The sequence below is a fragment of the Excalfactoria chinensis genome, chromosome 6, assembly GCF_039878825.1.
Source record: "Excalfactoria chinensis isolate bCotChi1 chromosome 6, bCotChi1.hap2, whole genome shotgun sequence".
NCBI classification, from domain to species: domain Eukaryota; kingdom Metazoa; phylum Chordata; class Aves; order Galliformes; family Phasianidae; genus Excalfactoria; species Excalfactoria chinensis.
The window spans coordinates 25197960-25225959 of record NC_092830.1 but is presented as its reverse complement, the minus strand read 5'-3'; the positions used below and the strand labels follow the sequence as shown (position 1 = coordinate 25225959).

The following is a 28000-nucleotide window of genomic DNA, read 5'->3' as shown; positions in this document are numbered from 1 at the left end:
GCTCAGCTTGGAAAATAAAATATTCCAGGGCCAATTAGGATCAGATTTCTTTGCTGGAACTATATTGCTTTTAATGTGTTAATATTTGAGAGATATGCTACTGTTTAATTGGACACAGAGAGCCCTTAAAGCTCAGGAGCTCCAGCGTTAGAACAGGAAGGCTTGGTGGTGGATACAGAAGGAAATAATCTGGGATAAAACCTTGATAAGAGGCTGACATCCTTTCCCTACAGTTGTGCGCACATATGTTTACTCAGATCCATATCTTAGACAAATAACCAACACTAATGAGTTTTTCAGGTGGAGCGGAGATATCCAAGAGCTGCTGATGGCTCAGCTCATTGTCTGCTGTCTACATGGGGATGAGCTCTGCCCAGCATCACAGCAACCCATGACAGCACCCAGGTTGGCACCCAGTTCTCCCACATCCCTCACCAGTGCCTGAACCCCACATAAACATTTCCTCTCTTTTCACAGCCCTCTATCTAACTCTGTGCAAGGACTGAGACAAGGTCCTGCCAAGCCAATAGTTTTTAACTATGTGACCACATACTACCATAACGCTCACAGACATCAGCAGAGCATTTGCTTCATGCAGGGTCTATGTGGCTGTTTTATGACACTAAGTCAGACCTTCCTGCTCCCAGAGGGACTCCCAGCCCTGCCCTGCACCTTCAAAGAAATGCATCCCCTGTGTTTGTTGGGTAACCTTTCTCTAATTTAAATTAAACAAACAAATGTAATAAAGAGTTTTATTCAGAATAGAGGCCAATTTTCTGCTAATGGCAGCATTAGGGTCCTAAAAGGGTATTGAGTTACAGAGCAGTAAAGCCACAGCAAACAGGCTGCTGTTCTAAAATAGCTACAGGTGCCAAAATTAAGGAGGGCCAAATTACCGGTCTGGTTCCAATGCTGGCCTGCAAATACTCCATGGGACACGAGAAATGAATGGCAAGTGATTGTTTTCATATTAAGAAAAAGTTGCTTGAGCATTAAAATGCATTTCATTGTGCAACTTCTATATTTGCTCTGTTCCCAGAACAGCTTTATTCACCTAATGGATTAATGAGAAGACAAGAAGCAGAAGGGGAAGGTCACACAGATCCAGAGTGCATTCCAATGACATTTATAGAAGCCCACACTGTTTAGCTGTGGCTGAGGAAGACCACACTGCACTGAGCACTGCAGAAGGAGCTGAGCACCTGTGCTGCTCAGCACACACAAGGACTCTAACCCAAACCACTGCCTCTGTACAGGTGGCCACAGCCTGATGCTCCCTGGGGGGGATTTTGCCCACCAGGAGCTGGGCCATGTCAGTCTCCAGCCCCTGCAGAAATGCTCCAGGTATCTCAGACTTACTCTGCTCCTGCCCTGTGACTACACGTCCCTCACCTCTGTGCTTCCTGTTGAACTGTGTGAATGGAGCTCTGCCACATCTTCACTGAGGTATAGCTGTGGAGAATCAGAACATCTGCTCTAGCCCTCTGCTCCTCAGCTTCTCTAGGAGCCCTCCAGGCTCACCAGCACCAGCTCCTTTTGTTCTGTTATGAAGGGAGAGTTGCAGCCAAAGTGCAAAGCCTCTCTGCACACATTTTTCATCCCAGGGCTACATGAGTTCCTGACTTTTCACCCAATACTTCTTGGATGTCTCAGTGCTGCAGCACCAGATCACACAGCTCAGAGTCACTGCACTATCAAACATGGGCAATGAATGATACTGGCAGAGTAATAGAATTATAGAATCATTAAGGTTAATAAAGACCACTAAGATCATCTAGTCCAATCATTGACCCATCTCTACCAAACCACGTCACATCTACATGTTTCTGGAACACTTCCAGGGACTGTAGACCCATCACCTCCCTGGGCAGCTTGTTCCAGAGCATCATCGCTCCTTTTGAGGGATAATTTTTCCTGATAACTGACCTGAACCTCAGGCACAACTTCAGGCTATTCCCTTTCAGCCTATCACTGTTACTCAAGAGAAGAGGCTGACCCCCCCAATACCAGAAGCTCAAAGGGACCCACAAGGGTCACTGAGTCCGATTCCCAACCTGTGGAAGTTCCTCAGTGGGCGTAGTATATTGCAAACTGTGAGGTTACAGTTTAGTATCAAAACTTAAAGCACAAGTACTTGCATGTATTGAAGTGTCCAATGAAGCCAACATTTTCAGAACACTCTAAATTCATTAGTCATACCAGACTATGCATTGGGGAACAAATAAACGTTTGCTGAGTGTAGTGGAAACAGGGATTGGCTCCGTGTATTAAAGAACAACTCTTGTGCCCAAGTTTCCAACATGTTAATGTGCTTTGTATTATATATTCTCAAGTTCTGCTCTCCATTCACATTATTTGGCTCCCAATGAGGCCTTGGGCTTTGCACAAACAGTAATGCAGACATCACAGTATTAAAATCATTTTAAATTTTCTGATAATCTCTGCCTGGCAGAAAGAGCACAGAAAATAAAGAGATAATTACAGTAAGCTGCTGAAACAGTAAACAGTGGTTATTTCTTAATTCAGTAGCCTCACTGCGTGCATGTCTGAGCTTATAACATCCATGAGGACTGCATGTTGATTTAACCTATTTTGCAAAGCCCGGGAGTAAAGATTAATTTAGCTCTTTCATAAGCATCTCCAGCAGTTGAAGACACTTTCCCCTCTACAAAGAGATTGTAGGCAATCCAGGAAATTGCAAGAGAGTCATGAAGGCAGCGCCACATGTGATGTTTCTGATACAAACACAGATAACTAAGTCACAAATTTCATGAAACAGATGCAGTAGGAAGTGCTTTTTCTTTTGCTAAATTGGAAGCAAATAATCAGAAGTGTATGATCTCTAATTACCCCATAACATTAATGGGGAAATATTCGTTGAAGATTTGCCATATACTGAGAGATTTTTCTTCAGTTATTTTTTTCATCTTCATTCAAAAATAATAATAATGATAATAATGATAATAATAAAGAGTTAAAGATCATGGAAGTTCGAAAAGACCTTTTAAAGTAATAGCTGGTTTTGTTGAAGTTTAATAATGTAGATTCAAATGTAAGAAAGGAGAAATATGGTGTCTGTGACCCACTTCCAACCCCAATGTGAAATATGTCAAACTTGGTGTCACCCCTTTGCAGGGATACGTAAGTAGCCACAGTCCCTGATCAGACCTGCAACCCATGCATCTGGGCTGTGCTGAACTACAGGACAACTAAGTTGAACAGGGTGCTGCACCTCCAGCATCACAGGATCATATGAGTTGGAAGGGACCCTTAAAGGCCATCCAGACCAACACCCCTGCAATGAACAGGGACACCTACAGCTCCACCAGGTGCTCACAGCCCCATCCAGCCTGACCTTGAGAGCCTCCAGAAATGGGGCATCCATCACAGTCTTCATTTCCTTACACCCTAAGTATCTAAGGGACTCCAGCACAGAGAAGAACTGTAAGAAGGTAGGATGATGGATGCACAGCCAACAAATGCCTGAAATTTAGATTATTTTCTGCTTTCTTCCCTCTAGTATCACCTGGTCTTTAAGGTTAATAAGGTTAAGGATGGGCTGTAGCCAGAAATCCTCCATCAGAACATGCTCTGAAGACATTAAGGAATACAATCTACAAGTATCTGCTTGCTCATTTCCAGTAAAACACTGGAGGGACATCAATCTTCAGTTACTGGTCCTCCTACTCCTTCTCCAGTTGCTCACTATGGCAATGGTGGCACAAGAATGACACTATTTCTCTCTTCTTCCATCACCAGCTCAGGATCCCATTGTCCACCAACTCACACCAACAATGATGCTCAAATTTCCACTCGAAGAGCCTGGCTTCCACATCTTCCACACAGAGGCTGTGGGATAAGGACTGCTTGCTGCACCCCAAGCATTTTTACCATGTTAGCTCTGTTTTTGTTCTGTTTCCCCTGACCCACCCTCCCAGCTCAGAAAACTCCAACGATACATTAAAAAAAAAAAAAAAAAGCCAACAGTAATCAAGGAATAATTACCCTCAGCAATCAATACATCCTCAGCACAGTGCTGAAATGATACATGGCACAGACTAAGCAATTACATTGGAAGAGGGCATCTGGATCATGCCCACGTGGGGTTTTGGTTGGAGACACATTGCAGTGAGCCCTCAGCCGTGACCTGCACCACATTTCCTAGTGACAATTGTGTTGCCAAAATGCTCCCAGCTCTGGAAACATTACTGCAGGTCTCTCGTGGTACGTTAATCACACAGCACAGACCAACTTGCATAAACACACCATCGTCCTCACCAGCGCCCGGCACATCATAAATACAGCTGCCTGAAGTTGGCCATTGGTCACTTGTCCAAGAGATGGTGCCGTAAATTCAGAGAGCAAGAGAGCCTGCTCAGGAACAGCTCAGGAGAGACAGCTGGTTCGTTTCTACATCTTACAGGAAAATATTTCCATGAAGTGTAATGTTTGGAAAATGTCTAACAAGCCGGTTCATGCTTTCTACAGATTATGTGGACTTAGCATTTCTGTTGTCTATACTGGGATAGATGAATAGAGAGATAAAAGGAGGCATGAAAACATAAGACACTCAGAACGCAGGAGAATCTACAGAATGTGCAAAAAATGTAGGAAAAGCTAAATAAAAGAATAAAGACAAATGAGATATTGCCAAGGCAGCAAGGGAAGCAGCAGGGTCCTGGTTCAGAGGTGAGATAATTATATGACAAGCGAGGCAGCTCTCACCAAGGCAGCCTGGAATTCACCAGGGAGAGCGTGCACATGAGAGCAAATGCCAAAACAAATCTGTTCTGTGGGAGGACAAGGGAACCCCAGAAGTGCAGCTCCGGGAACTGGCAACTCATGCCCCAGCCGTGGCTTGGGGAGCCAAGGGACATCACCCAGCAGAGGAAAGCACAGCAAGAAACAACAATGGATTTGCTCGCATCTATGTGAGACAGCTGTTCAGCCTTCTCCTCCATTCTGTTGCTAAAGACAGAGATCCTGATCCCAAGAAGCCATGACACAGAGTGCCTTTTCTGCTGATCCTGATTGAACACACACACACTTCAGAAGGGAACATGAAGGACTCGCACAAGCTGCTTGGGATTTCTCAAATATGCATGTCTGCATAGAGCAGCAAACCTAATCCCTTTTGGGATGTGCTGGGCTTGGACACACATGGTCCAGCTCCTCTCTGAGATCCTGCATTTCCTTCAGGTGCACTAGGAGCAATTGTACAGCACATGCACAGTTGGTCCATCCAACACTCCCCAAGAGGGTCCAAGCCCAGGAACGCATCATCAATTCCCAGACAAGCAGCTCAAAGCTCCCATGTATGTGGGCATTCCTTACATTTCCAGATGTTTGGCAGCCAGTCAGGACTCCCACATATGGGGACACATCTGGACTTCCCAGACGTGTGGCAGTCCAGAGTTTCTGTACACGCAACACACATACTTTAAGAACCATACACACTTGAATCCATCTAATCTGCTCGGACAAGAGAACAGATCTGGGGAAATCTAGATAGATGGTCACATGAACACCAGACTAGAAGGACAAGGGCTCAACACCACTTGGGGACAAACTCTACTGGCACAAAACTGGGCTGTCTTCACACAGAGGAAGGAACCATTCCCAGCCCCAAGGGACTTCCAGAAATAACACAAACCTGATATCTCACACCAGTCAGTCAAGAGGACTACAGAACAGCTTGAAGAGGAGTCAAACTCCCATTCTGTTCTCATGAACGCCTCCTATCCCCTCCCAGACCCAGTTCCTCTCTTGGCGTGACAGTATTCTCATCACCAGCAAGCTGCTCCTTACAAGCCACAGTCATTTTGACAGTCACATAATTGTAAATGATCCAACCCCTTGATCAGTGCAAATGTGTAGCCTAAGCCTATTTCATATAGATGCTGGTGAAAACACAGGGGTTCATTTGCACAGCCAAGCCTGGATACGTGGCTGCTCCCAGCAATGCACCCCTGCCCTCCTCCACCCCACGCCTGTGAAGGCATTGCCCTTCTGCATGCTCAGAACTCCTTGTTATTCCCTTAAGCCACATTTTACTGATGTTTGCAAAAGGCACCCTCTTTAACTACAGAAAGAACACCATTTTTCCCATGAACATTAGGAGAGATGTGCAAGAAAGTGCTATATTTTCCTCTTGAGTCAGCACTGGAGGAGGCTGGCATACTCAGCAGCACTTGGGCTGCATGTAAACAGGTCAAACTACAACATGTTTCTAGAAGAAAAAGTGCAGAAATGAATTTTAGAAGAGTAAATCCCTTATGAAAAGACACCCCGTGCAACAAGCAGCCCTCTCTGCTGGGCAGAGCTCAGCTCAAAACGTTCCCAGCCCCATTTGCTCTGTAAGGTTCCTGTCATCTTCTGTCACACATTATTAAACAGATCAGAAACAGGATCTGGGATTACAGAACAGACTGAACTCGGGACATCAGAAGACACCTGTCCTATAAATAGGAATCATTTACCAATTTGGAACAACGCACACATGTTTTGGCAACTAATCAGTCAATAAAAGCAGAAGACCCAACATCAGAATTAGCCTAGCGCTATTGTTTTAAGATGCAGAACAACAACTGACATCACAGTGACTTAACCCCTCACTTCCCAGATTCCTATCTCGCCCATCTGTGCTGAATATCCCCCAAGATTTACCCTTCCCAGAGCAAGCCTGCTACTATTGCCTAAATCTGTCCTCATTTCTGAGCTGGAAAAGATGCAGACTTCCCACTGCAAAGGGCTTCAGCAGCAATTAGTGATTCTGTGCATTGTCTGATTTGTTGACACATGGGTTTCTAGGAAAAATTAACAAAAACATGCGCAACAGCCTACATAAGGAACAAGGCAAAGTGCTGCTTCCAAACAGGTGCAGCCGATTATCTGAGGCAACGCTCTGCCTGGAAGAAAAAAAACCAAAACACACACATTATTTTCTTCACGAATTTTAAGAGCACTAAAAAATTCCAGATAATGGGAAGTCCCTGAAGCTTTTAGAAAGTGTTTTCTCATAGCCCATACCTGGTATGACAGCTGCTTCTTTGCAGCTATGGGGAGTTGCGGTTTTCCATTTGTGAAAATTCAAGTGAAATCTATCATTTTTTGGAAAGAGTCAAAGTCCTGGGCTTCTCAAATATCTTTACAGGTTGAACATTTGGAAAGGATTCAAGACTCCAATCAGAGCTTGAATATGTGGAAATATTTAACTCTCTAAGAAACAGTATATAAAATAAGCTGTTTCCCTGCTTGATGACTATTTCAGGATTGACTAATGGCTTGTCATGGTGCCAAACACCACGGAGATGGCTCAAGAGGATAATTTCTGAAACTCGAATTTGTGGCGTTCCATCAAACGAAGATTTCTGTGACAAAATCCGAGATCCGGGAATTTATATACAGCAAGAGCTTAAATGGACTTTTGGACACCAGATTTCAGAAGTAGCTCTACCGCATTTGCTCAATGAAGTATCTGATAAATCTTTTCCTAGAGAATGAACAAGCTTTAAAATAAAAGAGGAAAATAAAGACTACTGTATCAAACACACGTCCCTCCTGGGAAGTCCTTGCATTGCAGCTGCTTGGTCTCTGGATCTCATTTCAGGAAAGGACATGCTGGCAGGATGAAGACTATGTGCTGTCCTGCTCAGCCCATCTCTGGGGGTCATCATGGTTTAGCCAGGGCAAACCCGTGGTTTGAGATCCCCACAGGTTGAAGGGTCCATTTGGCCAAATTACTAGCAAAGGCTAATGAGTTACATTGGGTTTCAAGGAGTGAAATTCCTGTGATTAGCCCTTCTTCAACTGGCACATTCACATTACTCACCAGTTCAGATTATAAGGATGGAAGATGCCATTGATACAACATAGTTTTGCCTCCTGCTCGATAGAGGTTAGAGGACCTACCTAATAATTGCCACACCAAATCCATAACATCCATCTGAAACAGTTTCAGCGAGAGCCTTGATTCAAGGGTGACTGATTGTTAATTCACCTCATATCGAGGTAGAAGCATTCCAACATTTATTTTCAGCATTATAAATCTGCACAGTATTAGCCCAGGGTTGCCCTTTGTTGGGTTTTAAATCATAGGTTCTTTTTGTGCCTTTTCTTGCTAACATTTCATGCTATTTGCTGTGAGCTTTCTTCCCCTTATTGGTACTTGCATGATCTGATCGAGTTACTTTTAGTTTTCCCTTGGACAAAATAAGCAGATGGATCTTACCAGAATCTTGCCTATCATTCTGTATTTCCAGGATTTAGTCAAATTTATTGCTCTTTTCTGAATACTTTCTAACTCAGCATCATCTTTTCTTCTATAAAACTAACAGCAGAACTGGACATGGTGCCTAACACTGCCTCACCTGAGCCATCTCCAGAATTAAAGCTTCCCACCATTTTTTCCGGGGCTCCTTTTGGGCACAGGGATGAACAGAGCCTGAACTCACAGCTACTGCTCTGCTCCTGCCCACCCAGCTGTTGGAAGCAGCTCCCTTTTCATTATCCATGTCCGATCCTCAGTTTTTTTCAGCCACTTCTACCTCACAAATAGAGCCCGTACCCTTCAGTCTTGTAAGTCCAAATTGACATCTAGTATCAAAGCACTTGGACATCTGTAAGACTCAGGTGCCGCTCCCAGACTTGGAGTTTGTTAACCACAGGAGAGCAGGAAGCAAGCAGCAGCTTTCTCACCAGGCTGCTGACACAAAATACGAGATGATTGAAGGCTTTGGCACAGAGAGCGCAAAGACGCAGCAGGTGATAGAGCAATGATGTCTGTTTCATACCTTACCATTTTAAAACTGCAGCATGAACACAGAGAGCCCCAAAACTGTTTGGTTGCTTGGGACAGCATCTTTATGAGGTCTTGTACATCAAACCTCACAGTCTGCTGCCAAGTAGGAATGATGCATCCCAGCACCCTACTGTCACAGCACCACTACCCTTGGAGAACCTGGGGTCAGCCTTCCCCACACATACACTAACAGACAGCAATATCCTCAACATCAGTTAAGTGCCGTACAAGTAGAGTTACACCGTACATGCAAGTATCATGGAGCATCCCATGGTGAAAGTATGATCTTTGAGGTCCCTTTCCTGTGATTCTATGAAAGGCACCCACTCAGGGACCTTCGTGTTGGACTCCTGGCCCCACACAGGATCACCCCCAAAACATAGACTCATACAACATTCCAAATAGGTGCCAAGGTCAGGAAGGAGCAGTCCACACCCTGGTACGCTCATCTTAATGCAAAGCCTCCAGAGGTACAATTCCCACTTCTTCTGCTACAGGCACACACCCATGGTTACAGCCTCCTGCTGAACTAACGACTGTCACCGTGCCCAGATTCCTTTTCTACATATTAAATAGTGTATAAAGGCTCACCCACCCAGAAGGGCTGTGGGTGTGTGCGCGCCAGAGAATGCCAAGGAACAGTTATACAACATCAAAAAGCTTCTAGAAGGACTTTCTGCATTTGGTACAACAGTTACTTTGTCAGACATCTAAACAACTTATTGGACTGCATCCCCTCCACTTCCACCCCTCCCTCCCCAACTCCTTCCCCAATTAGCCTCCCAGCTAATCCCAGAGCTGAATTGGTTTCCTCCACTTACAGGCTCCACTCAAGTTATTTTTTTTCCTAGGATTCCCATCTTTCTCTTTCTTTTTACTTTACAAATATATAAATAGTCACATCGTCATAGGAGACAAGTAGAGACTGACTCTTATGGGTAAAAAAACAGATGTTCCCCAATCTTCCCTAACAAAGTAATATTTTATATATGGCTCTTCAATGGATTTATAGCCAATGAAGGGATGTTACTACATTAGCTCATGGAGGGGGTGGGTGATAAAAACTGGAAAGGAAGAGCCAGACAAGAAAAAAAGAAGCTATCCAGAGCGCTGCAATTGGAGAAGCATGACAAATGGGCAGCACAGTTTTAGAGGGCTTCGACAGCAAGGCAGATTGCCTGGCTGGGAGTGATTGTCCACAGCTGGAGCATCGCAGAGACCATCTGGTATTTCTTAAACATGCTTTCCCCAGGTGATCCGGCTCTTGGAGTGCCCCAGCAAAGAGAAGAAAAAGGGACTGTGAGTCTCAGCTCCATTTCTAGGGCCACTCTAATTAGTTAATAGAATTATAGTTGAATTGGCTTCAGTTTCTCTTACAAAAACCTGTTTTTGCCACCTTCTCAATAAAAAAAAATAAAATAAACAACACATACTTAAATCCATGCAGTCTCTCATTTCTTCAAGAAAGTCAATGATTGTGTCTCTTGGCAGAGTGACCCAGTATAAAAGCTAATGAGGGGAAAAAGAGACAGACCTGAGGTTCTGTCTGAACACCTTGCAGCCTCGCTCTTCTCCCACCCTGCTCAACCATGACTTTCCACACGTCTCCTACCCCCAGCATACTCATCCCTGGTGCGGGACTCAGAGAGTCTCTCATTTCCAGGACTTTGATCCTTTCCTCAGCTTCGAAAAACATTATAGAATTCAATTAGCAGTGCGTGCCACAGGCTGCTGTCCCCACAAAGAGGAACACAGGCAGAGCATACATCCCTCCTCGACCCCCACGAGGCTGCCCCATCCTGAGCCAGCAGCGTCAGGAGTCGCTAATGAAGAGAGGCAAGAGCAAGCAGTAAATAACAAGTTTGCGGACAGATGGAAAAAGGGTTAGCGCGAGCAGCCAGAGAGCAGAGCCTGGGATCCAGGCGCGTTCCCACCAGCAGGCAGTGCCCCTGCCGAGCAGTACAGGCAGGAGCCCCACTCCCTTCCCCTGTTTTCCCCAAGACCCAGCACAGCCACAGAGCACAGGGTGATCAAATGCATCTTGTAGAACGCAGAGGAGGCAACCACCCCACAGCCACGCAGCCCTAATTCGAGCTTTCCAGCAGCACATAAATACCGGTTCTGCTATTTTTCACAAGAAGAAAATATGCCAGGATGGTGGCTGAACCTGGTGATCCTCCTCTAACTGCAGAGCCATTTGTTGCTAAGTCATTGTTTGCTAGGAAATGCTTTCTTAAATTACAGAGGACTAGCCACACACAGACTGTCCATATAGACACGTGTCTCCAAATGTGTGTTGGAGAAAAACTGGTGATGGTGGGCAAACGGAATGCAGTCCCAGCCAGAAATACACACACAAGGTGCCTCAGCTTCTCCAGGCTGAGAAAATATGTAAAGTAAATGCTGGGTCAAAAATACCGAACAAACAACTATTTAAGTGTTTTAGACTGCCAAAAGAAATTATTCCATCACCATGAGAGCAGGGAATTCCGGATGGAAACCATGAAGTGGTACAGACAGCAAAAAGAGCACACAGATTAAGCCACAACCATAAAGCTGAAAATACATTGACCAACTGGGAATTACAAAGAGTAGAAAACTGGTGACATTATAAAGCTGTGATTGGGGGGAAAACAAAGAAACAAACATGGCTTCCAGAATCAGGAGGCATCAGTTTTGGAGTGACCAACGAATATGCACTTTGTTTTAGGGAAAAAATATATGATGACGAACTAATAAGACAGTGATATACTTGAGTTTATTAATAACCAAGAGTTGTGTTAAATCACATCTGCTTTAGATAAGCGCTGGTAAGTCACCCATCCCAGATAATTTGCACCTCTGAGTGCAGTAATGGGATCTCTGACCTGTTGACACTAATTTTTAATAAATCTTGGAATGCCAAGTAATTCTAGAAGGGTAGGAGAAAGCTAACCCCACACCGGTGCTTAGTAGGTCTGTCTGGCCTGGGGAGCTGCAGGCAGGCATCCTGGCATCAGACCCACACTAAGCAATTAAAAGCTAACATGAGAGTCCAGCAATAATTCATCATATTCATGCTTCAGCTAATTACCAGCCAACAAGTGTCATATAGAATCAAGTCCCATCTAACTGGTGCTCTGACTTGATTTAAGGACTTGCATTAGTAAGAATAATTTGGCATAACTAGATGGAGAAGAGCGTCCAACACGACAAAAACACTGATAGCCTGCTTCCAATCCCATGACTCGGTATTTTATCATTTAGATAAACATAAAATCCTATGAGGCAGATAGCACAAGGAGGTTAGTAAATAACGGAGAAAACAGAGTGCGCTTACCCTGCAATCTGATGTGTATGGCTGCATGGCCGTGGGCCAACAGTGCGTGCCTTAATGCAGCCAAGTGCAAGATAATACACGTACGGGAGAACAATACAGAGCTCGTATCGACAGGATGGAAGTCTGTCCAGAAAGGCCACAAAACAGGCAGAGCTACAACAGGGGTTCTACTTTGGGCTATGGGATCAGGGAGATTAGAACCCACTGGTAATTAGGGACCTTTAACTGCTCACATGTTGGCTGGGGAAGGAAGATGTCAGACACAGCCTTGCACTGAACACATGGAGGAAAAAATGGAGAGAGGAGATGGGAAGGGGACAGGAAAGGAGGCTCCTTGGGGTTGGTTCCGATCAAATAGCAAACTGAACGACTTGCGGCACATGAAGAGGTGGGAGCTCCACCAGACTGTTACGGATGAGTGCAGGGAGAGCCAAGCACTCAGAGAAACCACGCACAGCAAGGCTCCTGAGTGGCAACAAGGAGACATTTGATAACTCCATTAGTGGGAAGAGGCAGACCAGAGAGTTCGTCACCTCCTACGTGGGGAGAAAAGGTTAATAGATGGGTTTATGCCACTGAATGCCACAAGCCCTCCTGAAGCTGTTAGTGCACGTCAACCCTCCCCCTCCCACCACAATCTGTTTTCTGTTAGGTTTATGGGTTTTCTTTATTCTCTACCCGGCACCCAGAGCTGGCTGGTTCTGGTAATGACATTACATGTTATAACGTACATATAATTGTTGATTCTAAGATACACAATTTATAAAATATTTTCCCTTATGAGACTCATTAAATAGGATGGTAAATTGAATTTAATAAATCCTAAATTTGACCTAAGAAGCCGTATTCCCCACAGTTACAAAAGAAATGGCCAAGTCAGATAATGAGAAAGCCAAAGTGTTGCTTAACAGACTCACCTGAGAAAGAGATTCCCCTCCCTGACCTCTCTCACACACACAGGCAGTCAGCACACAATGAGTTGTAAAACTGCTAATTAGGGTAAGAGAAGGCAGCCATCCCCGGGGGTTGGCTTGCAGCTGTCTCAGGAAGCAAGGAGGTATAAATTGGGACACGAGAAAGGTATTTCACGAGAGCCAACAGCTTGCAGAGCTGCATGCAGAGCTGAAGCTGAAATGTTTCCATGCATTTGTTGGTTCAGACTTCACAAAAAAAAGGATAACCGAGACCACACAGTTAAAAGCAGCAGGGTAAGACTGAGTTATCATAGTGTAAGAGCAGAACAAAGATTATTTAAGTTTGATGTCTCTAAATGGGCCCACGGCCCATCAGCAACTATCTCTGAGAATTTCTGGCAGACAAATGAGGTTTCAGAAGGCTGGGAAAGGGCAGATATAGTGGCTATGTTAAACAGGTTGAAAAATCAAGGAAATTGCAGGCCAGTCGACATAACTTCAATTCCTGGAAAAAAAATGTTGAAACAAATTAAACAGTCCATCTGCAAGGGAGGGCTGGAAGCAATAGGCACATCACATGAAGCCAACCTGCTTTCTCTTTGACGTATCAAAAGGGTCTCATATGTGAGATAGGGGCAACAGATGTTATATACCTTTACTTTTGCAAGGCTTCAGCTCGAGTTCTGTAAAACATCTTAATTAGCAAATTAGGAAAATAGAGTCTAGATGAAATTCCATACGGGGAACGCACAGCTGGTTGGGAAACCGTACACAAAAATGCAGACATGAACAAGCAGTACCGTGCCAATAAAGCCCATGGCTACGCGGGGGTATGCAGACAGGAGTGTCACGCAAATATACATGAAATAATCCTGCTGCTCTTCAGCCACAACACTGGGCTCATTTTGAGGCAACACGCTTCAAAGAAGCCCAGACCAAGTGGGAGAGCCCAGGGGAACGCAGCGAAATACAGAGCCACACAAAAAAATATAAAAAAAAATAAAATGCAGAGTGCTGAAAGGGACCTCAAGAGGCAGAATCAACCACGCATGTGTCATTCAACTTGAAAATAACATGGCCGTGAGGAAAGAGCAGAAGAAAACCAGTTGTTTGATGTTGAGCACAAAAGTCTTAGGGGAAACACAATAATAAGCCTCAAATATGTAAAAGATTTCTGCGGGGAGGAAAGGAGCACTGTGAGCTGCTCTGCTCATCCTCGAGGAGAAGACATGGTGTAATGGGCTCAAACCGAGCCAAGAGATTGTAGAAAGCTCAGCCTCACCGTGATAGCGGCACCCTGGGGCTGACTGCTGAGCAGTGGATGGAATCCCCATCGCAGAGGTGTGAGAACAAAAATAAAGCTACCTTGTGTAGGTCTGTTAATCACGCTGTCCCAGAGAGCAGTGCAGTGCTGGTGCCCAGCCCCTGGGCTCCTGCAGCCTGCTGGCTTTACACAAACATGCCCTGGGACATAATGTATTTCAGCCAAATGCCCTCAGAAAGCCGCGTAGCAAAAACAAACATCCACTTCACTTCAGAATGAGCTCATATAAACAGCTGATAAAGACACAGAACCACTTAGTTACAAGGGAATGTTTTTACAGCATGTGTTTGCCAGCACCATCCCCGCAGTTCAGATGCTGACATCTCAGAAGACACCTGCAAACCATCTCAAAAAAGGGACTCTGCAGCTCTGCTGGTCATTATCTACAGGCTCGGTGCAGATAGCACTTTTATGGCATATTGCAGTTTTCCTGATCCTTCCTCAGGAAAGTCACACAATGTTTCACAGCATTTATATTCTCCCTCTCTTCCCCACAGGGGCTAACAACATTGCCATCCTCCCCACAGTGACAGCTCCTCCACCAGTACCTCAATGCACTGTGTCAGTCAGTGAGAGGAGCCCAGGGACACAGTTTTCCATGCATATTTAGCTTTGAACATTGCTCTTCCTGTGTCAGCTCTGATGAAGGTTCTGAGCCTCCAGAGGTGCACTGTGACTGTACCAGCCAGTCAAATCAGCAATGCAGCCTCTCCCCAGCCACCCCTCCCCAAGCAGGGCCCAGGTACAGCTGACATGTCTTGGAGAAGGCTAGAAGATGCCCTCTTGAGGTCCTTTTCAGATTCATTCGTTGTGATATTACCGATAACATGAATAACATTATGGTCTACAGTGGAGGGGAGAGCAGACAGCTTGATCTTAAGTCTGTCTCACAAGATGCCCCTCCTCTAGCCCTACAAGTCCCCAGTGAAGCCTAGTTATAAATAGGGGTAGAACTATACACCTAGCGCAACACCAGCAAAAAGAGCTGAGCATTCTGCATGGGCAACAAAAACACATCCAGCACACACCCTGCAAAGACAACCCCCAGACATGCCCCACCAGCACCAGGGTCTCTAACCTACAGATACATCACCCTCCAGGACCACTGCCCCCCAGCACAACAGCATTCAGCAAGATGCACAGAACTGCTGGCCAACAGGGGAGGTCTGCAAGCACAGGAAATGCACATATCCCACATGCTCAACCTGAGCCACAAGATTCCCTACCAAAGAACAAGGAAAACTCTCACCGTTATTAAAAAGAGAAGAAATCCATACCTCTGAAAGCCAGCTCTTGTTTGTGAAGCATCATGAAGACACGCTGCCCTTGCTTCTACTCCATAACATCACACAAAATGCTCCGTATTTCTTCACTAGGAAAAACAGGTGCACACATCCTCATCCCACTCCATCACTTTCACCTTACGCAGGCTTACAGCTAACCCCAAAGAGGCTTTCTTCTTGGCTGTGTATACCTCCAAAACCACTTCTGTCCAAGAAAAACCTTCCACACAGCTCACAACCTCTCTTAAAGCAGAGTTTGGGTTAGCTAATGGCCTTAATAGGATTAATTGGATGCCAGTGTGAAGCACTTGATTGCAACTTGGAAACAGATGGTGAAAGGTACCCCTCTTGTAGCTCTCACCTCTGCTCCCAGCAGACCCAACTGGTCTGAGTCTACCATGCTTCTCAGTGGGGCTTGCAGCACTACACACAAGGGTCCTTTCCTCTGTCCCTGCCTTTGGGGGTTGTGTCCCACAGGGCAATGGAGGGGGGCTCCCAGCACCCATCCTGTGGTTGTTCTGTCTTTTTGGTGTGGATGTGGTGTGGTAGGATGGCCTGAAGGGATGTCATCACAGCGCTGCTCATGCAGTAAGTGATCTGCCTTGCAGCCATAAGAAGGCAGAGCAGAAAGAGGAGATTTCTTTTCTGCTGTTCAGAAGAAGGGAGGTACTGTTTTGTTTCCTCAGGATGGGAACTTCTAAAGGCAAATGCACTATGTATGGTCCATTCTTGTACCCTGGGAAGCTGAGTTACCCTTAACACTTCATGCACATGCATGAGGGGACAGTTTCTCACGTATGTCTGTTGACCTCCTGAGCAATTCCCTCTTCCATTAGGCTTAATGGAATTTACTTAATAACAGTGCCAAAACTGTGTGGCCTCACCCTGTCCTAGGGCAGAATCCAGCATTCTCCCCCATCTTTCTTACCAGTGGTTTCCACGGAGCAGGCAACTCCGTGTGCCCTCCCACTCCATTGCAGCTGCCCCACAAGCACATGAGATGCTGACATGCGAAACAAGATACCTATCTCCCAGCAGCACGGGGAAGCAGAGAAGATTAATAAGCCTCAAAATGTTACACAGCATTTAAAGAACACTGTCACAGATCAAAATCTATCACTCATCTCAGGGAGGCAGGTGCGGTAAGCCTGCAGAGATCATATACAGAAAACAAATGCAAGATGCAAAAGAAAACTGCAGACAGGAGCAGAGGAGAGCTCATGCTTGTCTAGAGGAATTGAAGTGGCCTAAGCCAGAGCACAACATGTGTTCCTGGAGGAGTAAGAGCCAGAAAACCTGCCTGCTTTCACTCAGTCTCAGTTGTGTCTTAGCGCAGAAAACACATTGCATTTTAAGACACTCTTACCTGGGAGGTACCTGCTGCTGGGAGCAGCTGAACTCCCGGGGCAGGAGCACAGCCTGCCTGGTGGCTGGGAGCACACTGGGGACTGTGTGCAACTGCTGAGTGCATCCTGGCTTACACTGCAGCGGGTCTGCAGAGCCACACAGAGAAGAGCATATGCTGCATGAGACAGAGGGGCTCCTGGGCACATCCCTCCAGGAGAGAACCCTTATTTTTGCAGATCCCCGAGCACTCCATCCTTGCACGCTCAGCCCTTCCACTGGGGACTCCCTCCGGCATCACACAGAAACGTGCAGAACAAAAAGAAGTCCTCATGCAAACTCTGCCTGATCGAATCTGGAAGGTAAGGAATGCCCTTCTGCAACAGATGTACAACCCTCTGCCCACCCCAAACACCAGATCCATCACGGGGAAGGGAAATATTTACACAAGTTAGTAGAGTTCCAGTTAAATATTATGCTTAGCTGTCTAGAGCCCATGTTCTCAGACGATGTCTATGAAATAAAAGATTAAACTTCATAACAATTATGAAGTTGCTCTGCACACATTCAGAGGGAGTTAAAGGACATTAAAATAGTTCCTTGGGTAATATGACAATGAAATTGCTCTCCCTTACCCGGAGTTGGTGCTAAACCCTTGTGAACCCTCCTGTAAACACACTTGGAAAGGGTAAGAGCGGAGCTGATAACCAGGTAGCACCTCTGCTCTGTGGGTTCTGCAAAAAATGTGAGCAATGCTCGGGGGCTTTGAAGCAGCGAGGGAAGGAGGATAGGGGAGAGCAGCTACTCTTCTCAAGGGAAGTTTGTTTAGTGGAAAGTAAGCAAGTTGTCAGGGGAAAAGCTGACAATGTTGATTCCAGCAGTTGTACTGGGAATAAACAGCCAAGTGGATTACGTTACAGGGAATGAGAAATGGTTCTGAGGATCCCATTTAAATGCTGGGCTTTCAGGAATGGTATGGTTCAGCCACACTCCTGGCCCTGATGCCCTGGGGCTGAGCCCTCAGACAGACCTACTGTGGCCATCCCTTCTCTGAAGGGTCCCCAAGAGGGCCATAAGCCAATGTCCCCAGAGGGAACAGAGCTCCCTGCTGTCATGGCTTGAGGTTGGTTGGGGTGCCAGCACTGGGGCTGTGTGGGACCCGCTCCCCTTTCCCAGCCTGGCTGCGGGGTCAGCGTGGGGCCCTGCTTCCCATAAAGATGGGATGGATGCCTCCCTGCCTTCCGCAGGAAAGGAACCCAGTGAGAGGGGAAGGGGATCACGCTTGATTTATTGGCCTCTTCCTCCTTCTCATCGTCTGTGGCTCGTCCAGCTGTAGCGATAAGGACAGCTATGAGAGGACACTGCTGGCTGCTGGGATCCCGTCCTCCTGCCCAGTCCCTGCCTGCAGACATCAGTCCTTTACAAGCACCATTAAATGTGTATCCAAAATGTGGCAGTCTCCTCCATCCTTTGAGATTCTGTTCCCTGGATAATACAAACAGTTGCCAGAAAAAGAGTATCCTCTCAGCTCTGTCTGGGCCATTATCCCTTTATATTTGCTCTTTAATATTTACTGGGTTCACACAAAGTGCATGCTCTAAAAAAAAAAAAAATAATAAAAAAAATCAGCTGCAGCTTAAAGGACTCCAAATTTAGTAATTGCTGCAGCCCCACCGAAGTGAACAGTGAGCAGGGAGATCACTACGGCACTTCACGTGCTGTGGCATTCTGCTTAGATCAGACTGCAGGAAACATTCTGTCCAGTGGCACCAAATCTGGAGTGCCCAATGAAGGGACTCTGCGAGTCCACCACAATCTCCTGAAGATCCGTTCCCTCCCAGCACCCAATAACCTTGGTAGGAAGCACAGGCAGCCAGAGATGCTGATTCACATAGAGGGGAAGCTGTGAGTTAGCAAGAACTAGCCACAGTTTCTGGCTCCAGAGCTGGTCTTGCAGCCTTACCTGTTAGTGTGAGGTTGCTGTATGTGTTTGAAAACTGCTCCTTTAACAAAACCAAGTGCATCTGAGCTGCCTTTTCCCTCTGTAGCTCCAACATTATGTCAGGATGCTGGGCGATCTTACAGCCTTTCTGCTTATCCAGGGCAATGTCACTGCGAACAATGTCTATAGCAAAAGGGAAAGAAAAAAGGGAGATGGCCAAACCTCAGCTTTCATTGTCACCAGACGCTTGGATAGAACCAGCCAACACAACAGCCACACAACCATCACTCAGCATGAGCAACCCAAAAAAAGGGTTAAAACCCCTTGGATCTACCTGTCCAGTGAGGTTCCTCTGCTTAACTCTTCTTTTCTCCCACTGAAAGCTCACATCATTGCCTCGAATAGGCTCACACAGCCTACTGCCCCTTCCATCCATCACTGATGGATGCTGATCTCTTTCAATGGAAGTTAATCTCTTAAAATTATAACCTCTCTCTGGCAGGAAAGTGCAAAAGTATCCCAGCATGTATGTTATGACCCTGTTGTTGGTGTACTTGCCCCTAAATAATGAGAAAAGACTAAATCCAATTCTAGTGACCCTTAGCTTCTGTCTACCGCTGCTTGCCAAAGATGGTGAAGAAGGCTTGCCCTTACCCTGTGTATGCTCACTGCTGGAGCTGGGTCAGTATGGCTTACAGATCTCTAAGCAGGTCTCTTTAAACTTGTAACACTTGATATGCAATTTAGGAGACAGGAAACATACTTAACAATTGCTTTCTCTCCATATGAGCATTTTGTAAATCATATTGTGGAATAAAAATATGATGTTCCCTCTTCTAGAATAGCTCACCAGCTGGGGAAATGCAAAATTTGGGTAGCAATGAGGGAACAAGGACTAAGTATGATGTGGCCAGTCCCTAAACAGGAGGTGGGCAGTGCATATCGGTCCTTTCAAGGCCATTTTCTGAGCTGAATAAACTCTGTAACATGCTTGGATCCGGAGGAACCATATGTTGTGCTGCATTCTTACAAAAGCTTCGGCGGCCAGAAGCGATAAGAGATGATGGAAGTTGGAGTTCTTCCACCACATTGCACAAGGTCAGGCTTTGCATCACAAGGTTGCCCTTTCCTTGGTTTTATTCCCATCTAGCTGGATATTTCTGAAGAAGCTTATTATCAGAAGAGAGGCATGCCTGGCTCCACAAACACACTCAGGCTCCACTATTGTCATGCACACCAAGGAACAGTGAAGTTAGAATCACAGAAAAGAATCATTAAGGTTGGGAAAGACCTCTAAGATCATCCAGTCCAACCATCAACCCATCACCACCATGCCCAAGTGTTTTCCAGCACCCATGCTCATGTCTTTTAAGGTGTCAGATCTCAGGTTCTGCAAACCTGGACTCTAAGTGATGTCCTGGGCTGGCAGTGAACCCCCTCTGGAGGTGGGTGGAAGACTTGGCCACATTGTCTGGGCTATAGGGAACTACTTCAGGCTATGTCCTGTGGGCCAGGGCAGACGTTCAGCATCCCCTGGCCTGCTGTTGCTTAATTTGTCCCTCACACCAAGAGATGCAGGACTCTGGAGCTGCCACTGAAAATTTTAGGGTCTGTAGGAGCCTGGCTAACAAATTGGCTTGTTTGCTGGATGATGAAGGAACAAAAGGATGAGAAATCCATGCGGAGGGCTGAGGAGGACAAGTCATTTCTGTAAGGTTTGCAAAGGCCTCAAAATAATTTTAATGGCTTTGGTGAAAAGGAAGAATGGGCTCCTTTCCGGTGGAACAAAATTTCTGTATCACGCTGGGACCAGGATCCCTCTCCTTGCTATCAGGGGCCAGGGAAGCACTTTAGAGAGTGCAAAGGGATGTGGCAGTGGGTCCCACACAGCACCCTGACATCCAGCACCCTGCTTCCCTCTTCAGGGTCTGCAGGCCGCAGTGAACACATGCTGAGGAAGGGATATGAGGAAGGTTGTGACGGAGAAGATGTGAAGGGCACAGAAAGTGGGGATGCTCTTCTGGCACCAGTTTCATGGGCTTCCCAGAAAGCTCCTACTGTACATGAGCAGGATGCAGAGGCAAGCATGCAGGGTCCTTGATTCTCACAGCTAAGGACCCAAGGCATTTCCCCAAGACCTAAAACTAGAGGTGGACCCCATATCCACCATAGCTCCAGCTTAAACAATGGCTAGATGCATGGGATATGGGATTCTCAAAGAACCTGATTACTGTGAGGTGAGAGCATCTCTAGCATATATGTCGGGGAAATTTTTTACAGAGGGTGGGGAGGCACTGGCACAGGCTGCCCAGAGAGGTTGTGGGTGTTTAAGGTCAGGTTGGATGGGGACCTGGGCAACCTGATCTAGTGCCTGATGTAGTGGTTGGAAGGGGGGCTGGAACTGGACGACCTTTGAGGTCATTTCTAACCCAACCATTCTGTGAGTCAAAGATTCTACACCTCTCTTCTGAAGCAGCAGCACCGGGAGAAGAGGCCACAGCTGCTGTAGGAGCTCAGGGAAAACTCAACAAGAGCAATCCAGGGAAAAAAGCCAGCAGGAAGCTCATAGTGATCACATCTAAAAGTAAGTGAGAGAAAGGGGAAATGCACAGGGGGTGTGAGGAGAAGGATCCCCCGGGGGGCTCTGGGCAGGGCAGTCCCTAAGTGGGACACAGCCTTCCAAAACACAGAGCAGCCATAAAAACCAACACACGCACACACACAAAATAATAAATAAAATCAAGGGGGGGAAAAAAATACCCAGCAAAACAAGAAACCAAGCGACTCTTGCCAGAAGTGAGAAAGAAGAACTCCAGATGTGGGAGCCCCAGAGGACGCCAAATGGTTTCCAAAGCCGGCAGACCAACGAGCTGTGTGCGCCTCGAGAGGCAGCGGCCGGGCCGGGCCGGGCCGGGTCAGTACCTTGGCCAGCTCAGCCCTGCGCGGCTCGGCGGGGCACGGCCGGGCGCATCCCGCAGCGCGGCTCCCGCAGCCCCGGCTCCCGCTGCCCGCTCGGCTCCCGGCGGCACCGCGTCCCCGCGGCGGCGGAGCGGAGCCGGGCCCGGAGCCGCCGTGCGGTATGGAGGGAGCACACCCGTGTGGCGGCCAGGTGAGCTGCGGCTCGTTCAGCCCCCGCGGCACGAGGAGCCCACGGGGTCCCCGGTGCACCGAGAGGAAATGGAAGAAGTTGGAAAGCGGCACCGAGTGCGGCGGCTTTGTCACATTTGTGCGCATCCTCATCGTGTCTGTCTTCAATAGGAAATTCTCCGACAGATTCGTCTCATTCCTTTCTTTGATATAGGAAAATTCCCTGACAATGAGTTCCAGAAATTACTTCTCACTAGATAAAAAAAATTGTATTTGTTTGTTTTATACATTATAATGCCGCTGGATGCTCCCTATTTCTTGTGTAATGAAAACAAGGAATTAATTATTCCCAAATTATCTTCTCCGCATGCCTCTGGGTTCATAGCATTTATCATCTCATCAGTCATTTTGCCCAAGATGAAAACACGCTGATATCTATGTCTGAAAGCTGTGTTCCTGACCACCTCCATCACCTTACTCCACACATATGTATTCTTTACACTGATCCATGTGGTCGCACTATAGCACAGCGTGTTTGAAGCATAAGTGGGCTTCTTTCCCTATATGAATGCGGTGATTCAATCTTCACTTCCTTAAACGTATTCACAGAAAAAATCCATAATAAATTCAAAACATTTTCCCTGGTTGGCAACAGCCAGTTCAGAACCCGGTTGCAGAGGAAGCCACGTGTGTTTCCCCCGAGCATGTTACTTGGCAGAAATCACTTCTAATTCATAGACAGAAGTCTTAAACTTGCAAAACTAGTAAGGTTTGGTAGAGGATTTCGGATACTTAGTAGAAGCAATTAAACACATAACCACAGGAATCCTTTGTCTCACCCATACACCAGCAAATGGATAATCAGGAGCTCACTGTCTGATTGCGCCACTTCCTGCAGTTATAAAGCAATTCTCACACACGGTTCTTGCAAATCCGTTCAAAATGTACAACCAAAAAATGGAGATAAATATACTTTGGAAGTATCTCCTTCATAGATAGTGCCTTCCTCACCTTGCAGAAGGCAGTTTGTCTATTGGCTTCTTCTTACAGGGACAGGAGGATGACCCACCTCATTGGGATCCACCTGCCGGTGGCTGAGCTGTGGAGCCAAAAGGACAATCCCTGCACAAGGCCGAGCCCTCACTGCTCTGCTCTAATATCCAGGCAAAATCATTGCACCTAGAGGCAGTCTGCACTGTACAGGCTCAGCAGGGGGTACGGCGTTCCCCTGTGCACAAGGCTCAGGGTCCTGATGCAATGCCAGGTGTCTGATGGTGTCAGAAGGAAGGGATCCTCAGATGAAAGCATGCACATGAAGCCTATTAGCCAGTGCCAGAATTACACAGTGTAACATGGACTTGCCCACATTATATGGCAAAATCTCCCTATTGGTATGGAAGGCATGAGGAACGTCTTATTTTCCCAGGTTTTTGTGGTAATTGGCCATTTTTCCAGATGCCCAGTATCCTTCTGAAAAAGGACATAAAATAGAAGGAAGTAACTTAGCAGCAATTGAGAGAGCATTTCTGAAATGTGTTGTCTGTACACATTTTGGCTCAGTATCTTTTCTTACACATTAACTACAGCACATATATGTGCTCCCTTTTCCCTCTTCTCTCCCATGACCCACACAGGGCCAAGTTGTCTGTGTGTGGCAAATATTCTTTGGTCTCCATCAGCCACAGAAACACTCCAGGCTACAAAAGGATGGAGAACCCATTGAGGTACTTGGGCCAATACATCCCCAAGAACTCCAGTTCCAAGAAACTTCTCTTTTTCCCTTGAGTTTTCTCTTCACAGTACATATGCATAGAGTGAAACTAATTTTCATGACATCAGGAGGTGTCCAAAACTGCTATCTGCTGCTGTGGGGTGGCAGCTGAAGCACTCCTTGCTGAGCCAAGGGAAGTGCCTCTAAACCCTACCAAACCCCACAGCACCAGGCTCCAGGGCAGCACAGGTCAAGTTTTAGCAAACTCTGCTTCAGAGGAGGTTTTGTATCTATGCTCCCAGCAACCATTACCAGAGCAAATGGACAGCCCCATGTGCTTGCCCCAAAAAGGAGCTGCTCAAAGTGTTTCCCTAGAGACCAGTGTTTCTTATTGTCCCATTCATCAGAGCCAAGTGGTCCTTGGCAACGCGTAAGGTGGCTGGAAGGACAGCCAAGTGCATTATCCGGTAGGCAACCCCACAGCAGAAGGGAAGCCGGTCTGCTGCAGACCAAGCACGAGATCACATATTCTAGTACCTGCCCAGGGGTCAGACACATGCCTATGGCCAGAGAGAAGCAGCTCCAGATAACAGAGCACAAGTTGCAACACAGATGGTGAGCCCAGCGGGACACAGGCACTGAAACTCCATTTAAGGGAGGCTAAAGTCTCCCAGGTCAAAAACGTCTCGATCAGCAAGTGTCAAAAAGTCTCCCCTACAGCCCCACCTCCTGGTGCCGCAGGGCTCGGTGTGTGACAAACTGGTTTTCTATTGGGAACAGACCTCAGGCAGGGCAATGCCATGGCCAAACAGGGCAGACGCTGGAAATGAGCTTGCCAAGCATAGGTTGCACGGGATGGCAGCCACCTGGTGTGCCCTGTGCACGGGGGTTAATAGGACAGATCACTTAGATGGCCTTGCATCGCTTGGCAAAGTTCAGAGGATACATATGGGTGTGCTGCCTTCAGCACCCTGCGGTTCAACCAACTCCTTTCCCATTGGAAAATTCTTAGACAAGTCCCTCAGCCAGGGATGGGCAGATCTGCTGTCAGGTGACGAACTCCTGCCAAACAGACACCAACAGTGACACAGTACCTGTATGAACAGAACCAATACACCTCTGTGCTGTCTACCAGCAGTCGTGGGATGTGCAGAAGCAAACACTCAAAGCAGAAAACAATGGAGCTGTCACTTGTTACATCACTAAAAAATCAGGAAGGTCAAACTTAGATATTCACAGATTTCTCTTTTAACCATTTTCTGGCTTTTTAATTATTATTATTGTCGTTGTTTGTTTGTTTAGATAAATTGGACAAGAAATTTCAGAAAATAGACGATGGAGGGACAAGATCATTACACATGGAAAGCAGCCCCAGTCAGCCCAGGAACTGCAGGCAGGGCAATGGGGACAAGAGAACACTTGCTGCCTTCCCCAAGCTCAAGCACTGCATGCCATCTTCTTCCATGCTTTCTGCTCAGCTCAAAAGTTCCTCACATCTGTGCATGCCCTGAACCCAGGCAGGTCCCAAATAGGCTGTAGATGAGGGAACAAAAAGCAGAGCAGAGCTTAAAGAGGAGAACATGGCTGCTCGCATCCAGCATAGTGGGACAGAAAGCTGCAGTGGCACCAGGATTTCATTTTGGAGACTTGGATCTCCCGAGGGAAGGGCAAAAAGATGGGAGCTACCAACAACTCCAGCTTCGGAGTTTGCACACAGATCTTGAGAACAAATAAGAAAGCTTTGCTTCCAGGCAGGAAATCCTTTTTACCACACCTTTCTGATTTACACTGATGCTTGATACACACCACATGTGTCCCCTCCCTCACTCACTCCCATTTGCAATGGTTCTGTTCCATATTTAAGTGATGAAAAGTTAAGACCTGTGGTTACAACTTCTATGAGAAGCTTCATTTTGAAGGACTGCTACATTTCAACTTTATTGCCACGAGGAAAACAGAAAAAAAAAACCAACCAAAAAAACCCCAAAAGCTTTCAGTCCTTCAGCATGAAAGCTGTTGCGAAGACATTTAATAAGTGTAAGTTCACTCCTGCAGGCTGCTGAAATATTGACCTTTGAGCTGAAGCAGGGAAATTTATTCCTACCGATGTTTAGTGTGAATCTCATCCACACTTTTATGCGCTACACTTAATTTTTCTATTTGAGATGGCTGCAGGTTTGGTCAGCATGAAATTCATCCCAGTAGGCAGAGCTCACAGCAAACCCTTCACCAGAGATCGGTTACGAGAAGGGGAAAAAAAAAAGGCAACCCAAGTGATGGGGTGGGGATTGCTTCAACAAAGATGGAGTACACACATCAGCCACCTGCCTGCGTGTGGGGCTGGGGGACACTGGTCTCGCTGAGATCAAACACTACGTGGAGGAACAGAAAGCCATCAGAAAACTGGCAAACACGTCTGCTTTTTCCATTCAGCACTGTGGCTGCCGAGTGGATCTCTGCAAAACTTCCTCTGCTTCACTGACCTGCCCGCTGGGATCTGTCTGGCATTAATCGACCCTCGAAAATCACTTATGGAAATTTCTTCTGCTAATTTTTGTTAAGTCGTAAGTAAGAAAAAAGTTTTTTGAGGAAAAAAAAAAAAACAACAACCAAACAAACAGAAAAATCAATAAATTCTTGCACTCGAACATGATATTCTGCTTCTCAAAATAAGAGCGTTGGCCCTGACTTGTCTGCCAGGTTTCTTTGTGTGAATTAAGGGCCGCGAAAGGTGAAAACCTTCCGTGCAGCTGCGGAACCGCTGGGAGGAGGGCACAGAGCGGGGAGGAAGGGAGCGGGGCAGAGCCGGGACGAGGCGGTGCCGCCGTCACTTCGGGCAGGGCCCGGTGGCACGGCGCTGCGCAGAGGGAGCGGCTCCCCGGGCACCGACGGGCACCGAGCTGGGCCGTGCTGCGGGGAGCCCCGGGTCCGCAGCTGCACGGAGAAAAGAGGAAACGACGGCGGGGTCCTTAGGGAAAGGCATTGCTCCCGGGGAGCACCGGAGGTTCCGGGAAGATCTCCGCAGAAGCGGTGCAAAAGTAGCGGGGCGCGACCGGCGATACCGGAGGACGGTCCCCTCCGCAGCCGCTGCTGGGCACGGGCCTTTTGTTCCTCCACCGGACACACCGACAGCGGGAGAGAAGGGGAAGGAGGAGCCCCTCGCACGCTGCGGCGTTGCCCGGCGGAGCGCACGGCGCGCCCGGTGCCGCGGAGCCCGAGCAGCGGAACGGGACCGTGCGGCGCCCGCAGCCCCCGCATCCGCGCCCCCCGCTCCCCCGCCCGGCCCGGCCCGGCCCGGCCCGCGGCCCCGCTCACCGTCCTCGTAGTTCTTGAGGTAGTAATCGGGGCCGGGCCCGCCGCGGCTCTTGGCCGGGTTCTTCACGTTGTGAAACTGCAGAAAGTCCGTCCTCTTGCCCGCGAAGCGCAGGAAGGCGGGGGCCAGGCCCCGCGCCAGGGTCACCAGCCGCCGGGAGCTGCGGGGAGGAGAGCGGGCTGAGAGCTCCGGGACGGTGCCGGTGCGGAGAGGGCCCGGCGGTCGCAGAGTGGGAAGGGAGCGCGGTGTGGGGATCCGGAGCTCTCACCGCGGCCCGGCTGCCCCGCCCGGCACGGCACGGTTCGGCACTGCATAGCATAACGCGGTACAGCGCGGGCACCGCTCAGCAGCGCCCGGCTGCGGGGCTCTACTGTTCAACCTCGGGAGCGGGAACGGGGCCGCCCCGCCCGCTGGCAGCGGGGCTCGGAGGCCGGCGAACCCCGGCTCTGCCCCCCCGGAGCCCCCGGACAAGTGCAGCGGAGGCACCGGCTCCCGGCTCCCTGGGGTAGAGACGGCACCGACCGGGACCCTCGGAGAGAGGACCCGCTCTTCCTTCCCGACTTACCCAGCAGGACCGGTGCGCTCCGGCCGGCCCGGTGCCTCCAGGCCGCTGAGCAAGGCACCCAACGCGACGCGCAGCCCGGCTCTGCCCTCCGGGAGCCCGGGGAGAGCGGCGAACGCGGGGTTCGGAGGAGCTGGCCGACTCCCGTTGCTGCGGGTTCCTGGTGCAGGGATGTTTCTCCCTGCGCTGCCTCGGCCCCATATTGTGCTGCTTCCTTTTTTTTTTTTTTTTTTTTTCCTTTTTTTCTTTTTCTTTTCCTTTTTTTTTTTTTTTTTTTTTTTTTTTTTTCTTGTTGTTGTTGTTGTTGGAGCGGAGGGGAGCACGACATTTTTGCAGTCATAACTGATAAGTCTCCGAAATGCTTTCTCCATTGCAAACATGTGCATCTTAATGGAAACCAT

General features: G+C 47.6%; 1 protein-coding gene across 12 annotated transcripts in view; it reads right to left on the bottom strand.

Annotated features, from left to right (window-relative positions):
- The window catches only part of HPSE2 (heparanase 2 (inactive)), an 85538-nt gene that overhangs the window by 49008 nt on the left and 8530 nt on the right, over positions 1 to 28000 (bottom strand). For 11 of the 12 annotated variants that reach the window (XM_072339980.1, XM_072339982.1, XM_072339973.1 and 8 more), the window contains 2 exons: positions 27040 to 27197; positions 18948 to 19109 (listed from right to left, as the gene is read on the bottom strand). In XM_072339980.1, coding sequence (XP_072196081.1) covers positions 18948 to 19109; positions 27040 to 27197 — 320 coding nt within the window. Of the gene's footprint in view, positions 1 to 18947; positions 19110 to 27039; positions 27731 to 28000 lie in introns of those variants that run through there. The other variant, XM_072339984.1, reaches the window with a different exon arrangement.